Here is a 17,638-nt window from a genome sequence, read left to right as displayed (position 1 = left end):
TGCTCAACCTTTACACTTTGAAATGAAGCACAGTTTGTAAGGTTTCTGCCTCTTATTCCAAATTCTAGATGATGGTTCTTTTCTGCAATTAAAAAGAAATCTTTTTTCTGGATGTCTGTCTGTTTTCCTATCTTAATAGTTTTCCTAAGTATGTAACATCATAACTCAGGATAAATTATGGTAAATCATTCCGTTATTTTTCTAAACTCTTTTTAGTCTTTTACTGATGGAGATTGTTTCTGTTTTACTGCCTTGTTTTCATTGATGAATGCTTCTCATTAATTTATCAGGGTTATATTGCTCTTTAATAACTATATTGACTTTTATAACATAGTGTCAAGTGAAATAATCTTATTTAAACTGAGGTAATATGCTTTTTTAGCTTCTTTCTTGTGATACTTTGGATACGAAAATGTAAATCTGTTTCAGAACAGATTGGTCATCTATTTTAAAGGTTATGTTATTCTTCTATTTTTATATATATCCCTTTCTATATTTTTGTATTTTAAAATAATGCACAAAACATACACATCTGCGTTGGGGCTTTTTTGGTGGGTTTAGGGTTTTTTTTCTTTCTTTTTTTTCTTGTGCTCCTTCCCATTCCTGCTCTCCAGCATATTGCTTTCTCTGTGTTCATTGCTCTGGCAGACCTCCCGCACCGCTGCCTAACTGGCTCTCGTTCTGCAGCTCTTGGGGTGCCGATTCTTACCCTTATTTCCTCCGTACCTTCCCTTTTCCGTATTCCCTGTTGCCCAACACTTCTCTGTACAACTTGTCCGCTGCCTCTCTCTTCCCACCATCTGTTAACTTTTTTGAGACCTACTGCAATTTTTTAATCTGGGCAGAGGCCCCCAAGTCTTCCCAATTGATACAGACATCATAGGAATGACAAGATACAAACTAAAAGGTCTATTGCTGTCCATCTGAAATGATTTGTATTAAAAGTGTAAGTACGCCAAAGCAGCTTTCCTCTACGTGTGAGTTTACATTAGAGTACCTGTACTTCTCTGGCTTGCGTACTACATAGCGTAACAGTTCTTCATGCGATATCTTCTTGAAAAATTCTTGTGTAAGCTAACGTATCCTATTTTATATGCACCTATACCAAATAATACAAAACTGGCCACGAGTAATGAATTGCCAGATGTCTTCGAATACCTGAAACGTAGGATCGAGCAGCAAGGTATGATTTTTCATGGTTAGCTTGGAGAAGTACTACAGGTCATACTTTCAGGTGCTCTCAATGTGCAATTGGGCTAGACTTCAAAAAAAAAGTTCAGCCGTCAGTCATTACCCTGTCACATGCAAAACGTTGTGAGAGGTAGGAATTCATACCCGACCAACCCAGCTTGAAAATCTGGCCCTGAATATACACAGACCGTTGTTATAAGAAGTATTAGCTTGTTAAGAATGAATGTCCACCTCTTCCTGTGTCATAACTGGAATCATGTGCTAGTCCATTTCGTATGATTATATTTACTATCTGGAAAATACCTATTGCATTTTGAATTATATCACAATAAATACATATAATGGAGCAAAAACTTTTCAGTGGATGTCTGACAAGTCTGCGAGTCCTGCGTAGAAGATTCCAAGAGTCAAGCTGTTTTGTTCTGAGAATTTATTGGTCCCTGAAGAGAAGGAGACAGAGACTGAGTATTTCCAGATACACAAGTGGATATTATCAGCCCAGGCTTCTTTTGGCTAGCTTCCTGGTGAAGGTTAATTTTAGCATTAAGTTCCAGCTCTTTCTCAGCTGGAGTCTGGCAACAGAAGCCAAGCTTTCAGCCCAGGAGCTCCTTTCTGTGTGACAGCCCTCTCCCCTCTTGGCGCAGTTTGCCCACTGACCTGCTTTTATAGCCCTGTAACGCTGTCAGCTGACTCGAGGGCAGCGCCCTTCCCTAAGCAGCCCTAGGGGAGTTTTCTTCTCACTGTATGAACACTCGGCACGCGCGCCTTCTTTCCCGATGCGTGTTGATTCCTCTGAATCCTTCCTGTTGCCCATACATTTGAATCCCCCGTTATGGAAGGAACCTGGAATCTCACAGTAAGTAAAAACGGGGGAAATACTTCCTGCAGTGATTGCACAATAAAACAAACAAACATGCTTGTTTTGGAAGAGGAAGAAGAAAAGATATTTATCACTTTTGATCCCCGGTTTTAGTTGCATTTACTTCTCTTTATTGATGCAATAGGATGCTCTCAGTTTCTACATGTACATGTACATGCGATAGTAGGCTGATGTTTCTAATTATAGAATAACAACATTTTTTTTTCTAGTCGCATGTAATAGCACTTTATTGCAGCTACTGACCAGAGAATATGGCTGCATATTCCCAGCCAATGATATACATTTTCTTAGTGATCCAACAGTTAATAGGTTCTTTTCCTTCTTATTCCTTTTTTCTGTCCCAAATTAAGGGGCACATATATTTTCTTTTTTCTTTAGGTAAACTTCCAATCCTGTTGGATTTTTCTTAGATACCATAATGATACCTTATGCTTCTGCACTGTTTTCCTTAAGATTTTACTAATACGTAGTTGATAGGCCATACGTTTAACAAACGGAATCGTAAAGAACATATAATGACATGGGAAATACTTCCACATTGTGTGAGTAGATCTCTTGATTCTACCGCGACTTATTTGCTTTCCTCAGCCTACTTTAGGAAGGTTTAATTACTGTGTAACATCTGTACAGAAGCTTGATATCAGTGCAAGTTTCATGTCTTCATTAATCACATCCTTTTTGTTCTTTGCATCTCTACAGCCGTACTGTGGGGAATGTGTTGAGCAGACTGTCACATGGATGGACAGACAGAGTGACCATAAGGGACTAAACTGTTTAGTAGGAAGAATGTCTTCTAGACCTTAAAATACCCCTGTCTTCCTAAATCACTTGCTCCTTAGGACAGCGATTTGGTGTAAGCAAACCTGACAAAACACTGGTAGTAAGTTACAGTACAAGAGCAATTATTAGTCCTGTTCAGATGTTTATTGTGGCAGCTAAGAGGGGCTCAAGGGCTGAAGTTTTCTTTGTAGAGCTTCGGTGGAAAGTGGGCTTCAGGTACGGCAAATCTGTGAAGACCTTAATTCTTTTCTGGTTACCGTACCTGTGAAGTATGACGGAATTTTGAAAACAGTTCATTTAGTTATCAACTAATGGGAAAAGGAAATGTAAGAAATGAGTTTCCCTATTATTTTATGGAGTTCTGATAAAGCATTTGCAATCAAGTTCAATATATTACTGCAGTCATACTATACTTCAGACATTGTAAAAATACAAAAATATAAACAAAAATATGAATTCTTCCATTTTCCCATTCCAGAATACCAGTTAAATATTGGGGCCAATTATTAATATTTCATAGAATCATAGAATCATTTAGGTTGGAAAAGACCCTTAAGATCATCGAGTCCAACCGTTAACCTAGGTATAAAAATTGTATATGTAATTTTCAGCCTTATTTCTTTAAAATGAAGGAAAAAAGCAAATCAAAACTGAAAGCCACGTCGGAAAAGAAGTATCTGAATTCTCATTAATGGCTTTGAAAATACCTCAACTTTGCAGTTTGAGAGGAAAAGATATGAAAGACATTTACGCAGAGCTTGCTGCCCTTCCTGATAACTCGACCAGCAAGTAGGACATCGGCAAGCAGAGGAACACCCTGTCCTGGTCATTCTGCTCCTCCTGGAGGCCGTGTTGGGGCGAGTGGGGAATTGCGCGTGAAACAGAAGAATTGGCAGAGTTCTGGTGACAGGCTTGTGAGTTCATTGATGAGACCGCCACTTCTGGTGATGCCACCTTCTTCTCCTTTTTAGCTTCATGGTTGTCAGAAATTTATGCATCCATTTGATACTTTTTTCTGGGCAGTCTTTTGTTGAGTGTCTCTTGTTCAGAGATGATGGTATTAATTTTTTGCAGTAAAGGCATTTGATGACACAGTGGTGGAAGTGGCTGAAATATTTCAGTTTTCAAAAACGCATGCTGACTTTGAAATTATTTTAGTTCTCTGTTTGGGTGGTAGGTTTTGGTTTAGTTCATACAAAAAAAGTTATGTATATCTTGAAGTAGAAGTAAATTTAATCCCAAGAAGGCTTGAATACACCATTTCTCTCATCTTCCTTAGAAATATTTTTTGACCTGGTTGTAATTAGGTATGTAATGTTGGTCCTTCTGATCAAATCAAAACTGCCCTTTACTTTTTCTTTTGTGTTTGATGCTGCTGCCAATGTTTAGTTGCTGCTTCATAGCTCTTATACCTCTCCCTTCCCATCTCCTGTCCTTTTTTTCTTCGCTCCTTGAAAATTCTCATCTCCAGATGTCAGCATCTGTATAAACTCTTGGTTTTGTTTGGTATTTTCTTTACATTTGGTTGCTACTACAGCTTTAGGGTTCAGTAGTAAGAGCATTGTTTTTTCATCCAAAGTACTGGTCTTTGTTTGCATATTATGATTTCCAACTCTCTCTCTTAGAGGCGTGATGTCACCTATGTCTCTCATCTTGCACGTCCACTTTCTCTCTAATGCTAGTGTATTCGGTATTTTCCTTCCTTGCTCAATCGTGTAAGGAGTTAGCCATAGACACTGCACAGCTTATTGATTTTGAAGCACGTATGCAGCTGGTAATCCCTGTCTCCTCTCCTGCTGACACTACTGTAATTTTCCACATTCAGCTTCATAAGTTGTTGCTTGTGAATAAACAAAAACGAGATGCCCTCTGTTTTCTGCGTTATTTCATACCAAGTGCAAACGTATAATAGGCATCTCCATTATATCAATTTTTTTTCTGTTAACTTTTTATGTGGGTTAATTTGCAGTATGCATTTTAATGCTTTATTTAGTACGTTAGTGACAGTTTTGGCAGGTTAACAAGAAAAAAGGAGATAAATATGTGAGTAAATAGCTTTCATAAAATCTTAGATAGTCCTGGAATACAGGTGGTAACAAACACGAAGCAAGCACTCTTCTCTCTAGCTCAGAATTTCAGCTGAATTCACAGCGCTTGTTTTTTGAAGAGAATTTGTTCTAGCCACTGAGCAAGGCAGAGATCAAATTCTCATGCTGTCTTTCACGACTGTCTTTACACAGAGCCTTGCCTAAGGAAATGAGTCGAACTTAGTATGTCATCCCAAGATTGGACATTTGTTCGCTATGAACTGGTACGCTTGGCTTACTTATCATGGCAGTGCGTATTGCAAGGGACAGCCTAAATCCGTGGGCTATAGTTTCCCCGAAGTTCTTGGTTGGCAGTGTTAATACTGGGTAATAGCAGCATTTTGTAAGTATAGAGAAAGGTATGTCTTAGGGAAGTTATTGGCTTGTGTTGTTTTATTGGAGCTATTTTATACGGAATTGTTTTAAAATGGCATCATATACATTAATACAATAAATAATGCGGTAACATTACCCAACAAAATGTGATGAAAAATAGAGATGAATTGATTTCACTGAGAAAAAATGTTTCACTTTCATTAGTGAAATGATGTATTGCTTTATATTGCAGTATTTCTGTCAAGACACCAATTAGAATTGGAAGCCTTATTTTGCTTAACCACTGTATAAGGTACCATCCTGCTGGCCCAAAGCGCTCACTGCTTTGGGAGAGACAAGCTCGCGTGTAAAGATGAGCAACTTCAAACAAAGCAACAGGGAAGATGATTCTGTTATACTGGATAACAGGGCCATGACCAGGTGCTTCTCAATAATGTAAATGGAGTAGGTAAAAAAAAAAAAAAAAAAGTCTTTGATGGTATAAGAATAATGAACAACCATAAAAGTAGGTTTTCAAACCACAGTGTTAATCTGATCAACTGTGGAAGCCTAACGGGAAAAACTCAATGAGCTTGAAGAAGCAGAAAATGTGCTGTATAGAAAAGCTGTAACTTTGGCGGGAAGCAATGTAAGTATACCGCAGGAACAATATTCTGTTTACCTTTTTTTCTGGTTTCTTATTATGGTCTTATGTCTTTTTCTGGTGTTGGGGTTTTTTTGGGGGGTTTTTTTGGTTTTTTTTTTAGGCTTGTCAAGTAGAGTACAATTCGGCAGGATTATTTTCTTTCCTGCTTGGATTACGTGAGCGGGGAAGGCAGCGATGGGTAATGGCTAGCCCGTGCCACTTCTCTATTGCTCTTGTCATCGGGTGAATGTGAGGGCTGATGCCTGAGGCAGCACTTGCCTCCTTAGCTCCTTTGGGACAGTCACTGTGCAGCTGCCCTGGCTGCTCTGAACTGCAGTGCTGAAGGAAGCGTGAGGTAAGAACCATCCAGGCAGATCAGTCGGCTTGTGGAAGCCTTGCAGACCATTGGCTTGGAGGCTGCTTTCTCCTCGGGCACGCGCCGTATCCGTGGCTGGAAATGTTGTTTTGCATAACCTAAAGGGTTATGCAAAGTTTACGGACAGCTTTGCAAATACCTTTACTGTCTCTGATTTAGTAATCCACTATCATATTGCCAGCGCGGGACTGAGCTGGTCATATGCTTTGGGCCGTCTAAAAGCTCTGATGTTTAAGAAAGTCTCGTGGGGCAAAATAATGAAAGAATATAAAGCTAAAAGAGATTATTGAACCATGGGGTATGTTGTAATTGGAAGCAAGTACAATGCTGCTGTATTACTCCAATTTGGCAAATATAACTTTGGAAAGTAGTACCAGGAAGGCACTCTGGAAATACGTTACATTGAGAACATATTGTGCAATAGGCAACTATAGGTAAAAAGCTGTATTCTATTGAGAAATAACCAAGCGTTTTCATAGCTGTTGGAACTGCTTATGAACTCCAAGAGTATTTTATCACGTCATGATAAGATTAGCGAGCTTTTTTCCAATTACCTTGGTAAAGCCAAAGATTAGTGCAAGTCTTACGCTTTAATAAATATATGTAGTTGCAAACAGCAAAACCCCATTTTACAATATTTTAAAGAGTTTTATAGGATAATTTTTCAGTATACGTATTTTGACTTTTGGAAAAAATATCCCGGATTAATGCTTGTCTGTCTACCTACCTGAAAGGAAGAAAAGCAAAATGAAAGGCAGCGGTACCGAATGGTGAAGCGCTTTGGGGCTACTCTCTTTCAAAACAAAAGGCAACTCTGCAATGTCAAACAGTTGAAGCAGAAGTTGCCCTTCGATGAACTCATTTCAGGAATTGAAATCCTGCTTAAACTGAAAAATGTACTTAGGTCGTACCACGAATGCTAGTGGAAAGCTATGGAGCCATAGCTTCCCCCTCTGGCCCCACAGGCTGAAATCTCAAACAGCTGCTGTCAAACCTGCTAATGTAGTTTTTAAAATACTTTGACTTGATATTTAATAACTGTACATCATTCATTAAAAATTTCTGGCTAAAAATCGATAGTGCTTTCCAAAAACTATACAGCTGTATATTGAGCTTTCAGGTGGTAATATTTTTACAGTTATGGTAGGGAAAAATTATTCCAGTTTTTTCTTTCTAACTGGTCATTCAGAGTAAGGATGGGTATTTCCTTACAAATTATGCTTGCACACACACACACGCACGAAGGGAGCTGTTAGGCCATCCGCAGATACAGCCGTTCTACTGGGTCACTACCAAAGCTGGTTTCATGTTATGGGATCTACTGAGATGTGTCTGAAAAGGACCATATGAGACAGAATATTTATCATGAGTCTTACTAATAAAAATAAATAGTGTGTAAGTAGACAGTTAGAGTATTTCATTTGAACTACCCCTAACTAATTTTTCTGTTTCGATTAATAGTTACAGTTTTTTGTCTTTTGTTACGTGTATCTATGAGGCGGCAGCTAAAGCCTGAGAATAAGCACTAAGGTTTAAAGTAGTCATAGTTAATGCTCATGTTGGATGAATACTGTTGTTTATTAAATCTCTTTTTCTCGAAATTCCATTAACTGTTTAAAGTAGAATGTTACAGTACTTGGGAAAGTGTTCAGTAGAATTGGTTTTCTTAAAGTATTAGGTTTTTTTTTTTAAGTAAATAATGAAAATGATATATACAAAAGTTCTGTTTCCTCACCTGTGTTTCAACTTTAAATTAAACTAATTTTATATTATTGATCCACTTCACTGGAACAAATATGACCTGTGTTTTAATATGAAACAAATCTCAAAGAGTTCTGCCTAGAGAAATTTAGAATAGAGCAAAATGAATTTTAGGATTAAAAAAGCCAGTGCTGCAAAATACTTGTTGCCTGAGTTATTCAAAACTCAAATACAGAGCAGAGAGGAAAATATACGGAGCTAAGTTTAGGTACGTGACTTTAGGGTTTCACTAGCGAGGCCTAGGAAGTCTCTGATAAATTCTCTCTTCCACCGTCTTAGACTCTCTTAATACTTTAATGTGTATCTCTAAAGGCAAATTGTTACAGCATGGAACATTTTCTTTGATTATCTAATTTTCTTGCAAATTCCAGAGTACAGTACCTTAATTTTGATAATGAAAGTAATTTTCTTTTGAGAACGTGGGTTACTGTAGAATTTTAAAGTCTGTCTGTGGGCGAGATTTAATGTAATCCCTTGAGTATTTAAGAAGCATTCCTGAGACCGTCGCCAAAAAGTGGCAAGATTAGCACTTGCAGTTTAGTGACAGCATGCCTCATAGGAAAGACATTTATCTGTAAGGCTATTGTTTTCTAAAAAGGAATGAAGTCTGTCTCAAGCCCTGGGAACATACATGCTTTCTGAAATAGGGAAAGCACGGAACAGGTTGTTTTCATGCAGCTCATGGCACAGGGACATAGCAGCTTACAGAGGTAAGAATGAAACGTTGACAAAACTACACCGTAACTAATTTCCTATCAGATAAAAATAAAAGTGCTTGAGGATTAAGAAAGTCTTAACAGTCCTTGTCATAAATGGAATTTGGGCATGCTCAAAACTAAGTCGTTACTCAGCAATAAAATTGTATCCTTATATGTATGCCCGTCCCCAAATATACGTTGGGTAATGACAGAGGTTACCAGAGGGTTTGTTGTTCTCTCTGGGTTTAACAAACTGAGAAGGAACTAAATCATATCTTGTGTTCCAAGATTTTAGCATGTGAGACTGCTCAGTCTCTTTGCCTCCTGTAATATTTTTGGGAGAACTCTGTGATTAACTGCTCATAAAATCTTGTCTGCATTAGCAGATCTTTACTAATCCCATGCCCATCCCAACCAGCAAACACACACTCTGCAGTACTGATTCTCCTTTCACATACCCCAGTGTGGTCCTGTTCCCATCAAAGTATTTCCTTCAGATTTATATAGCACAAATAGAAGAATAATCAGATCCTTTCCTCTTATTGTATCTGTGGACTACGCATTGAATGACTTATTTTAGAGCAGTTGTGATTCAATGGGGATGTTTTTAATTTGCTGCCTGTTCTTTTTACCTCTGAGAAAAGAATTTTGTAAATGCTGAATAATTTTAGAACATGTTTTCTTGGTTAAGGGTTGGATCATATTTTAAATTAGTTTTAAGAGGAAGGAAATCGTGTAAATGCTGTGGAATTCAGATAAGCACTGTGCATAGGAAATAAGTACTTTAATTTAGGGTGCCTAGAATCGGTAGGTCAAGCTGATGATAATAAAGGACCAGATCTTAACTTCGTTTCAAAGAACACGCAAGCAATATTCTCTCTCCCGCTTTATTTCCTTTTTGCTCGAGCCATTATTTTGGTGGAGCTGAAACGTGCAATGGCGTACGTATTCCACAGGGTGTCATGAGGCAGTTGTTGGAATCGTTAAGACTTGGATGAAGTAAAGACAGAAACGTAGTGTGCAGTCCTCTGAATGCCCGGCAATGTAATTTTAGATGTGACTAATACACATGCCATAAAGTAAAAAGTTCTTAACTCATTAACACATGTATCTTATTTCTGTATCTGTATAAAATACACACACCAAGAAAAATATTACGCGAGGTCGTTTACAAGAGTGAGCTATTCTATGTCAGGTCTTCCCAAAACCCCTTCCTATAGTTACCTTAGTATTTTAGAGTTTACAGAGCAAGTGGAATCTTTGGCCCGTAGCAGGAGTCTGACGTACCAAACTACCTATATAGAAAAGAAGAAAAGCAAAAAGTTACAATACTTGTATTTGCCATACTGTTATAAAGAACTTCTAATTGGAATGTGTTCCTCCAAATTTACTTTCCAATTGTATTTTACTTTAATTTCCATTGAAGTTCTTTTAAAATTTAAATTTATTTAAACAAACTTTATACAGCGCGCAGAGCTGTACTGTGGGTTTTATGATTTGTTAATTACAGATATATATGATGTCAAAACTTAACTTCGGGCTTTTTTTCCTGCACACGTATAATGGAGTAAGAGGAGAATTTTTACCAAAGTATGGCCCAAATTAAAGTGTGCAAGATACATTTTTGCGTACGGAGACCAAATTTTTATTGACGTAACCGTTGACTTCTGCGGAGCTGCACATGCATTGAATTCAGCTTCAGGTTTGTCAAAGGATCTTTAAATACAGTTTAACAGTAATTATGGAGGATCCTGCTTCTGTTAAAATCTGAATTGCTTTAAATGGAAGTGACACTGGCCATGAGAAAAATTACATTACTTTATGAAATGAACAGCAAAACTTCATTCATTTTAGTAGCAACACAATGTGATCCAAAGTGTAAACTCCCTGATGATGAGAATTTGAAGCTCTGTTGACGGTAATAATTTGTCTCACTTTCACAGCATATTTAAGACCAGTTTTGAACAAATGATACCTTATGGATTTAGGCATATTTTGTCGTATTATATAAAGTGGCATACTAAAATAATAGACTAGTTAACTTTCTGGTTACAATTTATTTGTGCTAAGTATTATGGAACAAATGCTGGTTTACGCCAGTGGCGTAACAGTGAGCGGCACTGAGAGCACAGGACGCAGGGAGGTCGATTCTTCTGGCGGGCAATCAGTAAGATGTACACGAATGACATACCACGCGTCCTCTCCGCGTCAGGCCCAGGGGGTCGCGGTGCCTTACGGCCATGGGAGGAGACTGCCGTGACAATCGGAAGCTGGGTGCTTTTATTGAGGTTTGCTTCCAGAATCCACGTGGTCCGGTGGCCAACTGTTTGTGCAAAACCTTTCTGACTTAACCACTGTAAATCATGGCCTGTTTAACAAACCAGTGTGTTTATAGGTGCCTTAGCAGTATGTTTAAATGCTTGCTAGAGGAAGAACTAGACCTGTTTAAAGCAGTGTTCATGTCCAAAATAGCGTGGCATACCCTAAATCTTCATGGAGATGAAGAAAGTGCACGGAAATGGTGGCCTTTGGGCTTTCGGGTTGTTTGGGTTTTTTTGTTTCTGGGTCTGGCTTTTTGAAATATGACCATCCTGATCTCTGTCCAGGTGAGTTTCCTTTACAGCAGGGCATCGTGGCAGGAGAGGTTTTTAAGACAGGTAGGTTCTCATCTTTCTTATTCCTCGGTTTAAGGCTCGCTGAACTCGCTTTGCCTCTCCCTTTCTTTGTCCTTCTTACTGCAACTAGGATAATCTAAAGGGGTGATTCTACGCATACTTTGAATTACTGAGATAATGCAGTACCTTAAACTAAAGTGATTAATATCAGAAAATATTTAAATAATAAAATACTTGACTGCGCTGAGATCTTCCCTATAACTTATTAGAAAAGGATACTTTTTAGCAAAGAAAAACAAAATGGAAAGGACGGAAGTTAAACACTGTTGATATTATACCGTGTAAAAACTTGGCAGTATACTGAGGCATAGGTATCATATGTGTGATATGTATACATTCAACTGATCCTAGCACCCAAGTCCCTGTTTGAGTGTTAAGACAAGGTTGACGAATATTATGGTCTCTTTTTGTTTTCAGATCGAAAATCTACAGGAACAACTTAGGGACAAGGACAAACAACTAACTAATCTAAAAGACAGAGTGAAGTCATTGCAGACGGATTCTAGTAACACAGACACAGCGCTAGCCACCTTAGAAGAAGCTCTATCAGAAAAGGTAATGTCTTCTCGTGGAACAGCGCTGCGTGCTGCGCCTGTGGGTGAGGCGTGTCCCAAAAGTGTCTAAGTTGGTCTGGCGCCTGTAACAAAGCCCGTGGGCCTTGTCAGGAAGGCAGGTGGCTCTGTTCTGGCAGGAGGAGCGAGGTGCGATTCCCAGCTGATGGACTGAAACGGGACTCGGAGGTAAAGAAGGATGTCCTTTTAGATGGGGGTGGAGTAACTGGCCCAGGACATGGCAAGATTTTCCCTTAGTCAGTGGGATGAGTGGTTGTTCCCCGAAGGAACTGAAAGTCATGGACACCTGACTTAAAGAAGGTAGAGTTTTGGGTATTTTTATGGCTTTGTGATCTTGATTATCCTGTTCTTTTATCTGTTAAGCAGAGCCTAACTGAAGAGCCAAGAGCAAGTGACTGTACCAGCTGCTACCTTGGCTTGCTCTTAGCACTATTGGTTTCCTACACTTAATTTATAAGAGAAACACTATCTCATTAAAAAAATGGAGAATTACTTTTTTTTTCTTTAAAAACTATACGCCTTTAAATTGAAAATACCTGCCTCAGCGGTATTCGCTGCACTTCAGAGAAAGTGCACTTAGGCGCTACTCCTTAGCTGGGCTCAGACTAAGTTGCAGTATGTCTTCAATTGTGATGTATTTCTCTGTTGAAAATATTAAGTTAATGACAGTTTATCAGGGTTCATAGGAGCAGCAGCAAGTGTGGAGGAAGTGAATGGAACACATGGAGTTGTCTTCTCGCTACCAGAAATACAAAAGGTTATGAAGTAACCGGGTTAAAACCTAACCCAAATTAAGGAGTGGCAATTAGTTGTTTTCAAGTCATTTTGTACCCGTACCATTCTAAAATCTGTTGAAATAAATGTAAACTAATAAATAAATGTAGAAGTTTTTATAATTTTGAAGAAGTTTTGTATGTATACAAAACTAAAACATGCTATTATTCTCAGGCATACAAATTGTAAAATTTTACTAAACTCAGGATGCATTATTTTTGAGTATCGTAGTGAGGATTTGTCCCAGAGTTCGTTGAAAAATTGTGCCGTAGAATTTCTTCGTGTATGTGATAACTTGAAATTTGGCAACACTGGAGACCCTGAGGGTATGGAAATTTTGTGTCAAGCTTGATTTGATTGCTGTAATAAAGGTTCAAAGTCCAATAAATGATGCTAGTTTTAATGTTTTGGAAGAGTTAGATAAACCGATCCTTCTCTGAAATGTATTTTTGCAGTTCACGTCTCCTTTGTTTGGAACTGCACGGATATATACGAACAGACTTTTTTTAAAAGAATCGGTGTGATTAGCGGTTTTTCCAAGTGGGATTGATTAGAAGTCAGACGGGTCCCTAAGGCTGAGTTCTGCACACAGCAGCCGCTTTGCTTACATACAGCCGGCCGAGAATGGCACCGCTGCTGCAGCGCTCGCGGGCTGCTCCGAGACACAGATCCAGGGAGTGCTGCGGGGCGTCTTCTCCGCTGGAGCGCTCCGTCCCTCGGCAGCCGCGGCTCGCCGGCGGTGCCCCTGGGGCCTGGCACGCAGCGGAGGCGCGCTGTGGCGCCTGGGGACCGTCTGTCGCTCACGGGGAGAGGGCTCCATGGTGAGGTGGCAGCATGGAAGGGGAAGAGCTCTTAGGTGATATGTTTATCGTTCTACATTGCTTCAGAAATACCGTGTTAACCTGAGGAGAGGGCACACAGAATTACTAAATAGCCTTTTTCTACAAATGAGCTTTATAACTGAGTGTCAATTATTTTATGACATGCCCAAATCGTTATGCAAATTAGTGCCTGTGTTAGAATAGGAACATAAGGCTTGAATTGTAACAAAAAATTATTCGTTTGAATTTGTGTTATTTTCCTATGACTATTTTTCTGTATTTTGAGACTAAATTATTAATTAAATCATTAATATTTGTCCCGTTTCTGAACAGATACAAAACAGTATCGCTCCCACAGAGTTACTGGATGACGTACAGTGGCTGGCAGTCTAGGTAGCAACGTTGATGATAAACTTCAAAATCTAGAATACAGAGTATCAGTTCCAAAAGACTTAAAGTATTGCCCTGCCCTTTAAGTTCATTGGCTAAATGTGCTTGTGAGAGAATCACGTTATAAAAATTCAACTTCGTGATGCCTCTGATGGAGATTTTTTTTTTTTTTTTAAATGCATGACCAGCAACTGTGTGCTAGAGAAATCTTTTACAGTTGGGGAATGATTAGGGTATTAGATTAAAAAAAGGAGAAAAGCAACACTGCAGAGCAGAATTAACCTGAGCTTTTGAGAAACAGGGTGCTTGGTCTTGAAGCATTAGACACAACGAGGAGGAAGTTTCCAAGGCAGAAGCCCCTCTGTATGATTTTGAGGGTTTACTGTACACAGCGATCATGCACAACTTCCTTCCCACTGCAGGCTTCCTGAAGGCCGTGCTTTCAAGGGCAGGTTTCTCAGTCTTAAGCGTAGTCTCTGGGATGTACTTACACACTGAAGAAGCCAGAAGGCATCCAGAAGTTGCAAATGAACCTTTATGTCCAGCTTTCCTGTGTCTTCTGGCGGCTAAATACCTTGATGGTTTGTTTACGTGTCTTACTCCTATTTGCGTCCAGCTTTCCCATTCATCCTAGCGGCTCCCCGTGCGTGACCCCCCTTATCCCTGTTCCTGCCTGCAGCAGCATTCTTAAGACCTACGGACTTCTTCAACAGTTACTAACTTTTTCTGCTGCGAATACTGGTAGAAATATGGAATAGATTTTTGTTGAAATGGGACAAAACAAGAACCCTTAGTGATAGTTTCTTATTAACAAGTGCATCAATATGAATACTTCTATCAATTTCAACTTGTCACGCTGTCAAGAAAGGATGCTGCTTTCATTCAAGTATACCCGATTTCCACGGAAATATATTGGGTTTCTGTGGGGTTTTTTGTGCGTCTGTTTTGGTTTTTTTCCTAGAAACTATATCAGGCCTAGTTTGCAGCTCTGTTGTCTGTTTTATACTCTGAGATTAGGCACAATTTTTGGCTTTACCTTAATTCTTTGTCAGTTCGATTTTAATTAAAAAATAATGAAGGAAATACTCCAAGGGCATCACGGGAAGCCCTTTTAAAATAGAAATTAAATTTATTTATACCAGTTTAGTTAACCACAATTCACTAAAATTGAATTTAATTGCTTTTCTTAGTTTCTATGGGAAGGAAAAAATATTAAAACATGATCATATGATATGAATGAATTACGAAACTATAGCTCAAACATTTGAGCATTTATGTTTTTCCTGCATCGTTCTTGAAAGCACTCCGATGAGATTTTGGCTCTGAATTAGAAAATACGGCTCCTCATTCTTCACGAAAATAGATTTTTTCCAAGTATCTGTCTCTGATTTTCTTTTTCTTTCATATTTAGCGAGTAGGCAGCTTGGTAACACTAAATAAAAAATTACTGTAGGCATCATAAAAGAACATCAAAATTCCCTGAAATTGACTCCTTTTAATCTTTGTATTTTCCCAGCAATATTGCTGATATAATTTGTTCTCGTCAGGAATCAGAACTGCATCGGCACAACTTCAGTCGCTTCTGAGTGCATTTCAGAACTAAACTGAAAAAGGTATTAGTTCAGTTCCTTACCCCTAAGTTTGGAGCTTCTCCTAAGCACTGAAAATTCTTAACAACCATAAAGGTTACATTGCAATAAACAAAAAATAACTTTACTACTGTTAAAAAAAAAAAAAAAAAAGCTTGAAAACCAGAATATGCAAAACTGCTATCAGCTTCCTTGGTGTTTTAACAAGAAACTTTTCAAAGAATATCTCAGCTCTTGGGCTGGTCCAAAGCAGCTCAAGAGGCTGCTTTCATGAAGCTGATATTTATAAAGTTGGTCCTACTGTAGCAGCATACAGCAGATAAGCCACTGAGTACGGCTGATAATAGAGCTATATGCTGTGGCAATTCAGTTCCTGCTGCTGTGATAAAGTGCAAATAGATTAGACCTGTGAGGTCCCAGATTAGTGCCTAAGGAAAGCTTGCCAATGCAAATAAGCCTGAAACAAGAACACATTGTTGGCATTTCTGCAAGTTAGCTGTTAATCAAGTAAAACATGGTGTATTAGGGCCTTTTAACACATTTTTGACATTTAGCCTTATGCAGCTGACAGATAAATTAGTCTTCTTTTGTGACTGACTGAGAAAAAATTTATACTGTTCATTAATAAGATGAAATAGTGTTATGTTTGATTTGTTACAGAAGAAAAAAAATCATTTAGGTAAATAAATCTTCAAGAAGGAATTAGTATAAAACTAAGCCTGAGTGGTGGATTCTGAATGGTTATTAAACTATTCCATTTAGTGGAGGCTGGCATTTTAACATTAACGTTCAAGGAATTAAGAATTTATATTAGTTGTGACTAGGAATAAACTTGAAATTATTTAGTATCCCATCTCTCTTTCTTGCATGATCTATATTGCAAAAGCCAGCTAATGTACTAGGTTTTTTAAAAAAAATTTACTCTTTGCTGGTTTGCCGTTTGTGTTGCTGGTGGAGGACCCTCCTTCTGTACGAACACGTTCCTACCCGAAACCCTGGCAGGTGTCGGCGGGGAGGCTTTGCCGGGAGGTGTGCACATCCGCAGTGCCAGGGCTCTCGCTGCAGGGACAGCCGATACGGCCTTGGAAACAGACTTAATTCCACATAGCCTGCTACTTCTAGTTTTGGCCGTATCTTTTGTACTGTATGCTAAGTGGAACGTAGTACGTCATCGATGTGTATTTATTTCTGAAAAAGTAGGGATATGAATTTTATATGAGCAGTCAGCCCTGCTGCGCAGACTCTTGCGGCCGTGCCAGTTTGGTACGATGCACGTTCGGTGAGCCAGCGTGTGAAAGGAGTCCCTGAGGTCAGGGGAGGGCTAGGTGCAATGTGAAAGCAGCACTATGAACTTCCAGCCCTTTGAAAAGGTTTTCCTTAGGAACTGAGTAGCAAATAATAACTATACCAATATTCTTATTACAAGATTATTCAGTATAATGCTGATTATTTTCCAATATCCAAAAGATTCAAAATACATGTATTTACAAACTTAAATAGTACTATTTATTTGGTAAAGATCTTTATCTAATTGTTTAAAACCTTTTAATAATATTTAACATTAATTTTACTAATACATCTAGTTACATTATAAAATACTCAGTGATGCATTTTTTAACATTTTGGCTATTGGTGAAACGAATTACTACACCTGGAAGCCAATATTGTATAACTGGAAGAAAAAAAATTAATTTATCAGAGGAACATAAGTGTTTGAAAGGGCTCTGTAAGGAATGCGTTTGAAACATAGCATGCGTTTTTCACTTCGGCCTGGGTTCACACCCAACAAGAGACTAGTCACATAGCCAGCACCTGTGAAGATCGATACCCCACATCTGCTTTTGATACTTCATCTTAACGGCTCATGTTACGCAATAAAATATGTTGCATCATAGCTTAAGTTTGCTATATAAACATAATGCAAAAGGAAGTTAATTCTTAAATATTTAAAATCAAAATAAGGAAATATAAAAATTAAAGATTTAAATTAAAATTCTAATATGCTTAATTGCACTTACACTGGGGTCTACAATTAGCTCTCCAATAAGTAACCACAAACATTAGAGACATTGCAAATAAGTAA

At 38.4% G+C, this 17,638-nt stretch overlaps 1 protein-coding gene across 1 annotated transcript in view; it reads left to right on the top strand.

Annotated features, from left to right (window-relative positions):
- ERC2 (ELKS/RAB6-interacting/CAST family member 2) overlaps positions 1-17,638 on the top strand; it is a gene marked incomplete at both ends in the record, with an annotated part of 442,749 nt that overhangs the window by 177,221 nt on the left and 247,890 nt on the right. The window contains one exon of the mRNA XM_082322574.1: positions 11,827-11,964. Coding sequence (XP_082178700.1) covers positions 11,827-11,964 — 138 coding nt within the window. The remainder of the gene's footprint in view (positions 1-11,826; positions 11,965-17,638) is intronic.

The sequence above is a fragment of the Platalea leucorodia genome, assembly GCF_965183815.1.
Source record: "Platalea leucorodia genome assembly, chromosome: 9".
Classification (NCBI taxonomy): domain Eukaryota; kingdom Metazoa; phylum Chordata; class Aves; order Pelecaniformes; family Threskiornithidae; genus Platalea; species Platalea leucorodia.
This window is presented reverse-complemented; position numbering and strand designations above follow the sequence as displayed.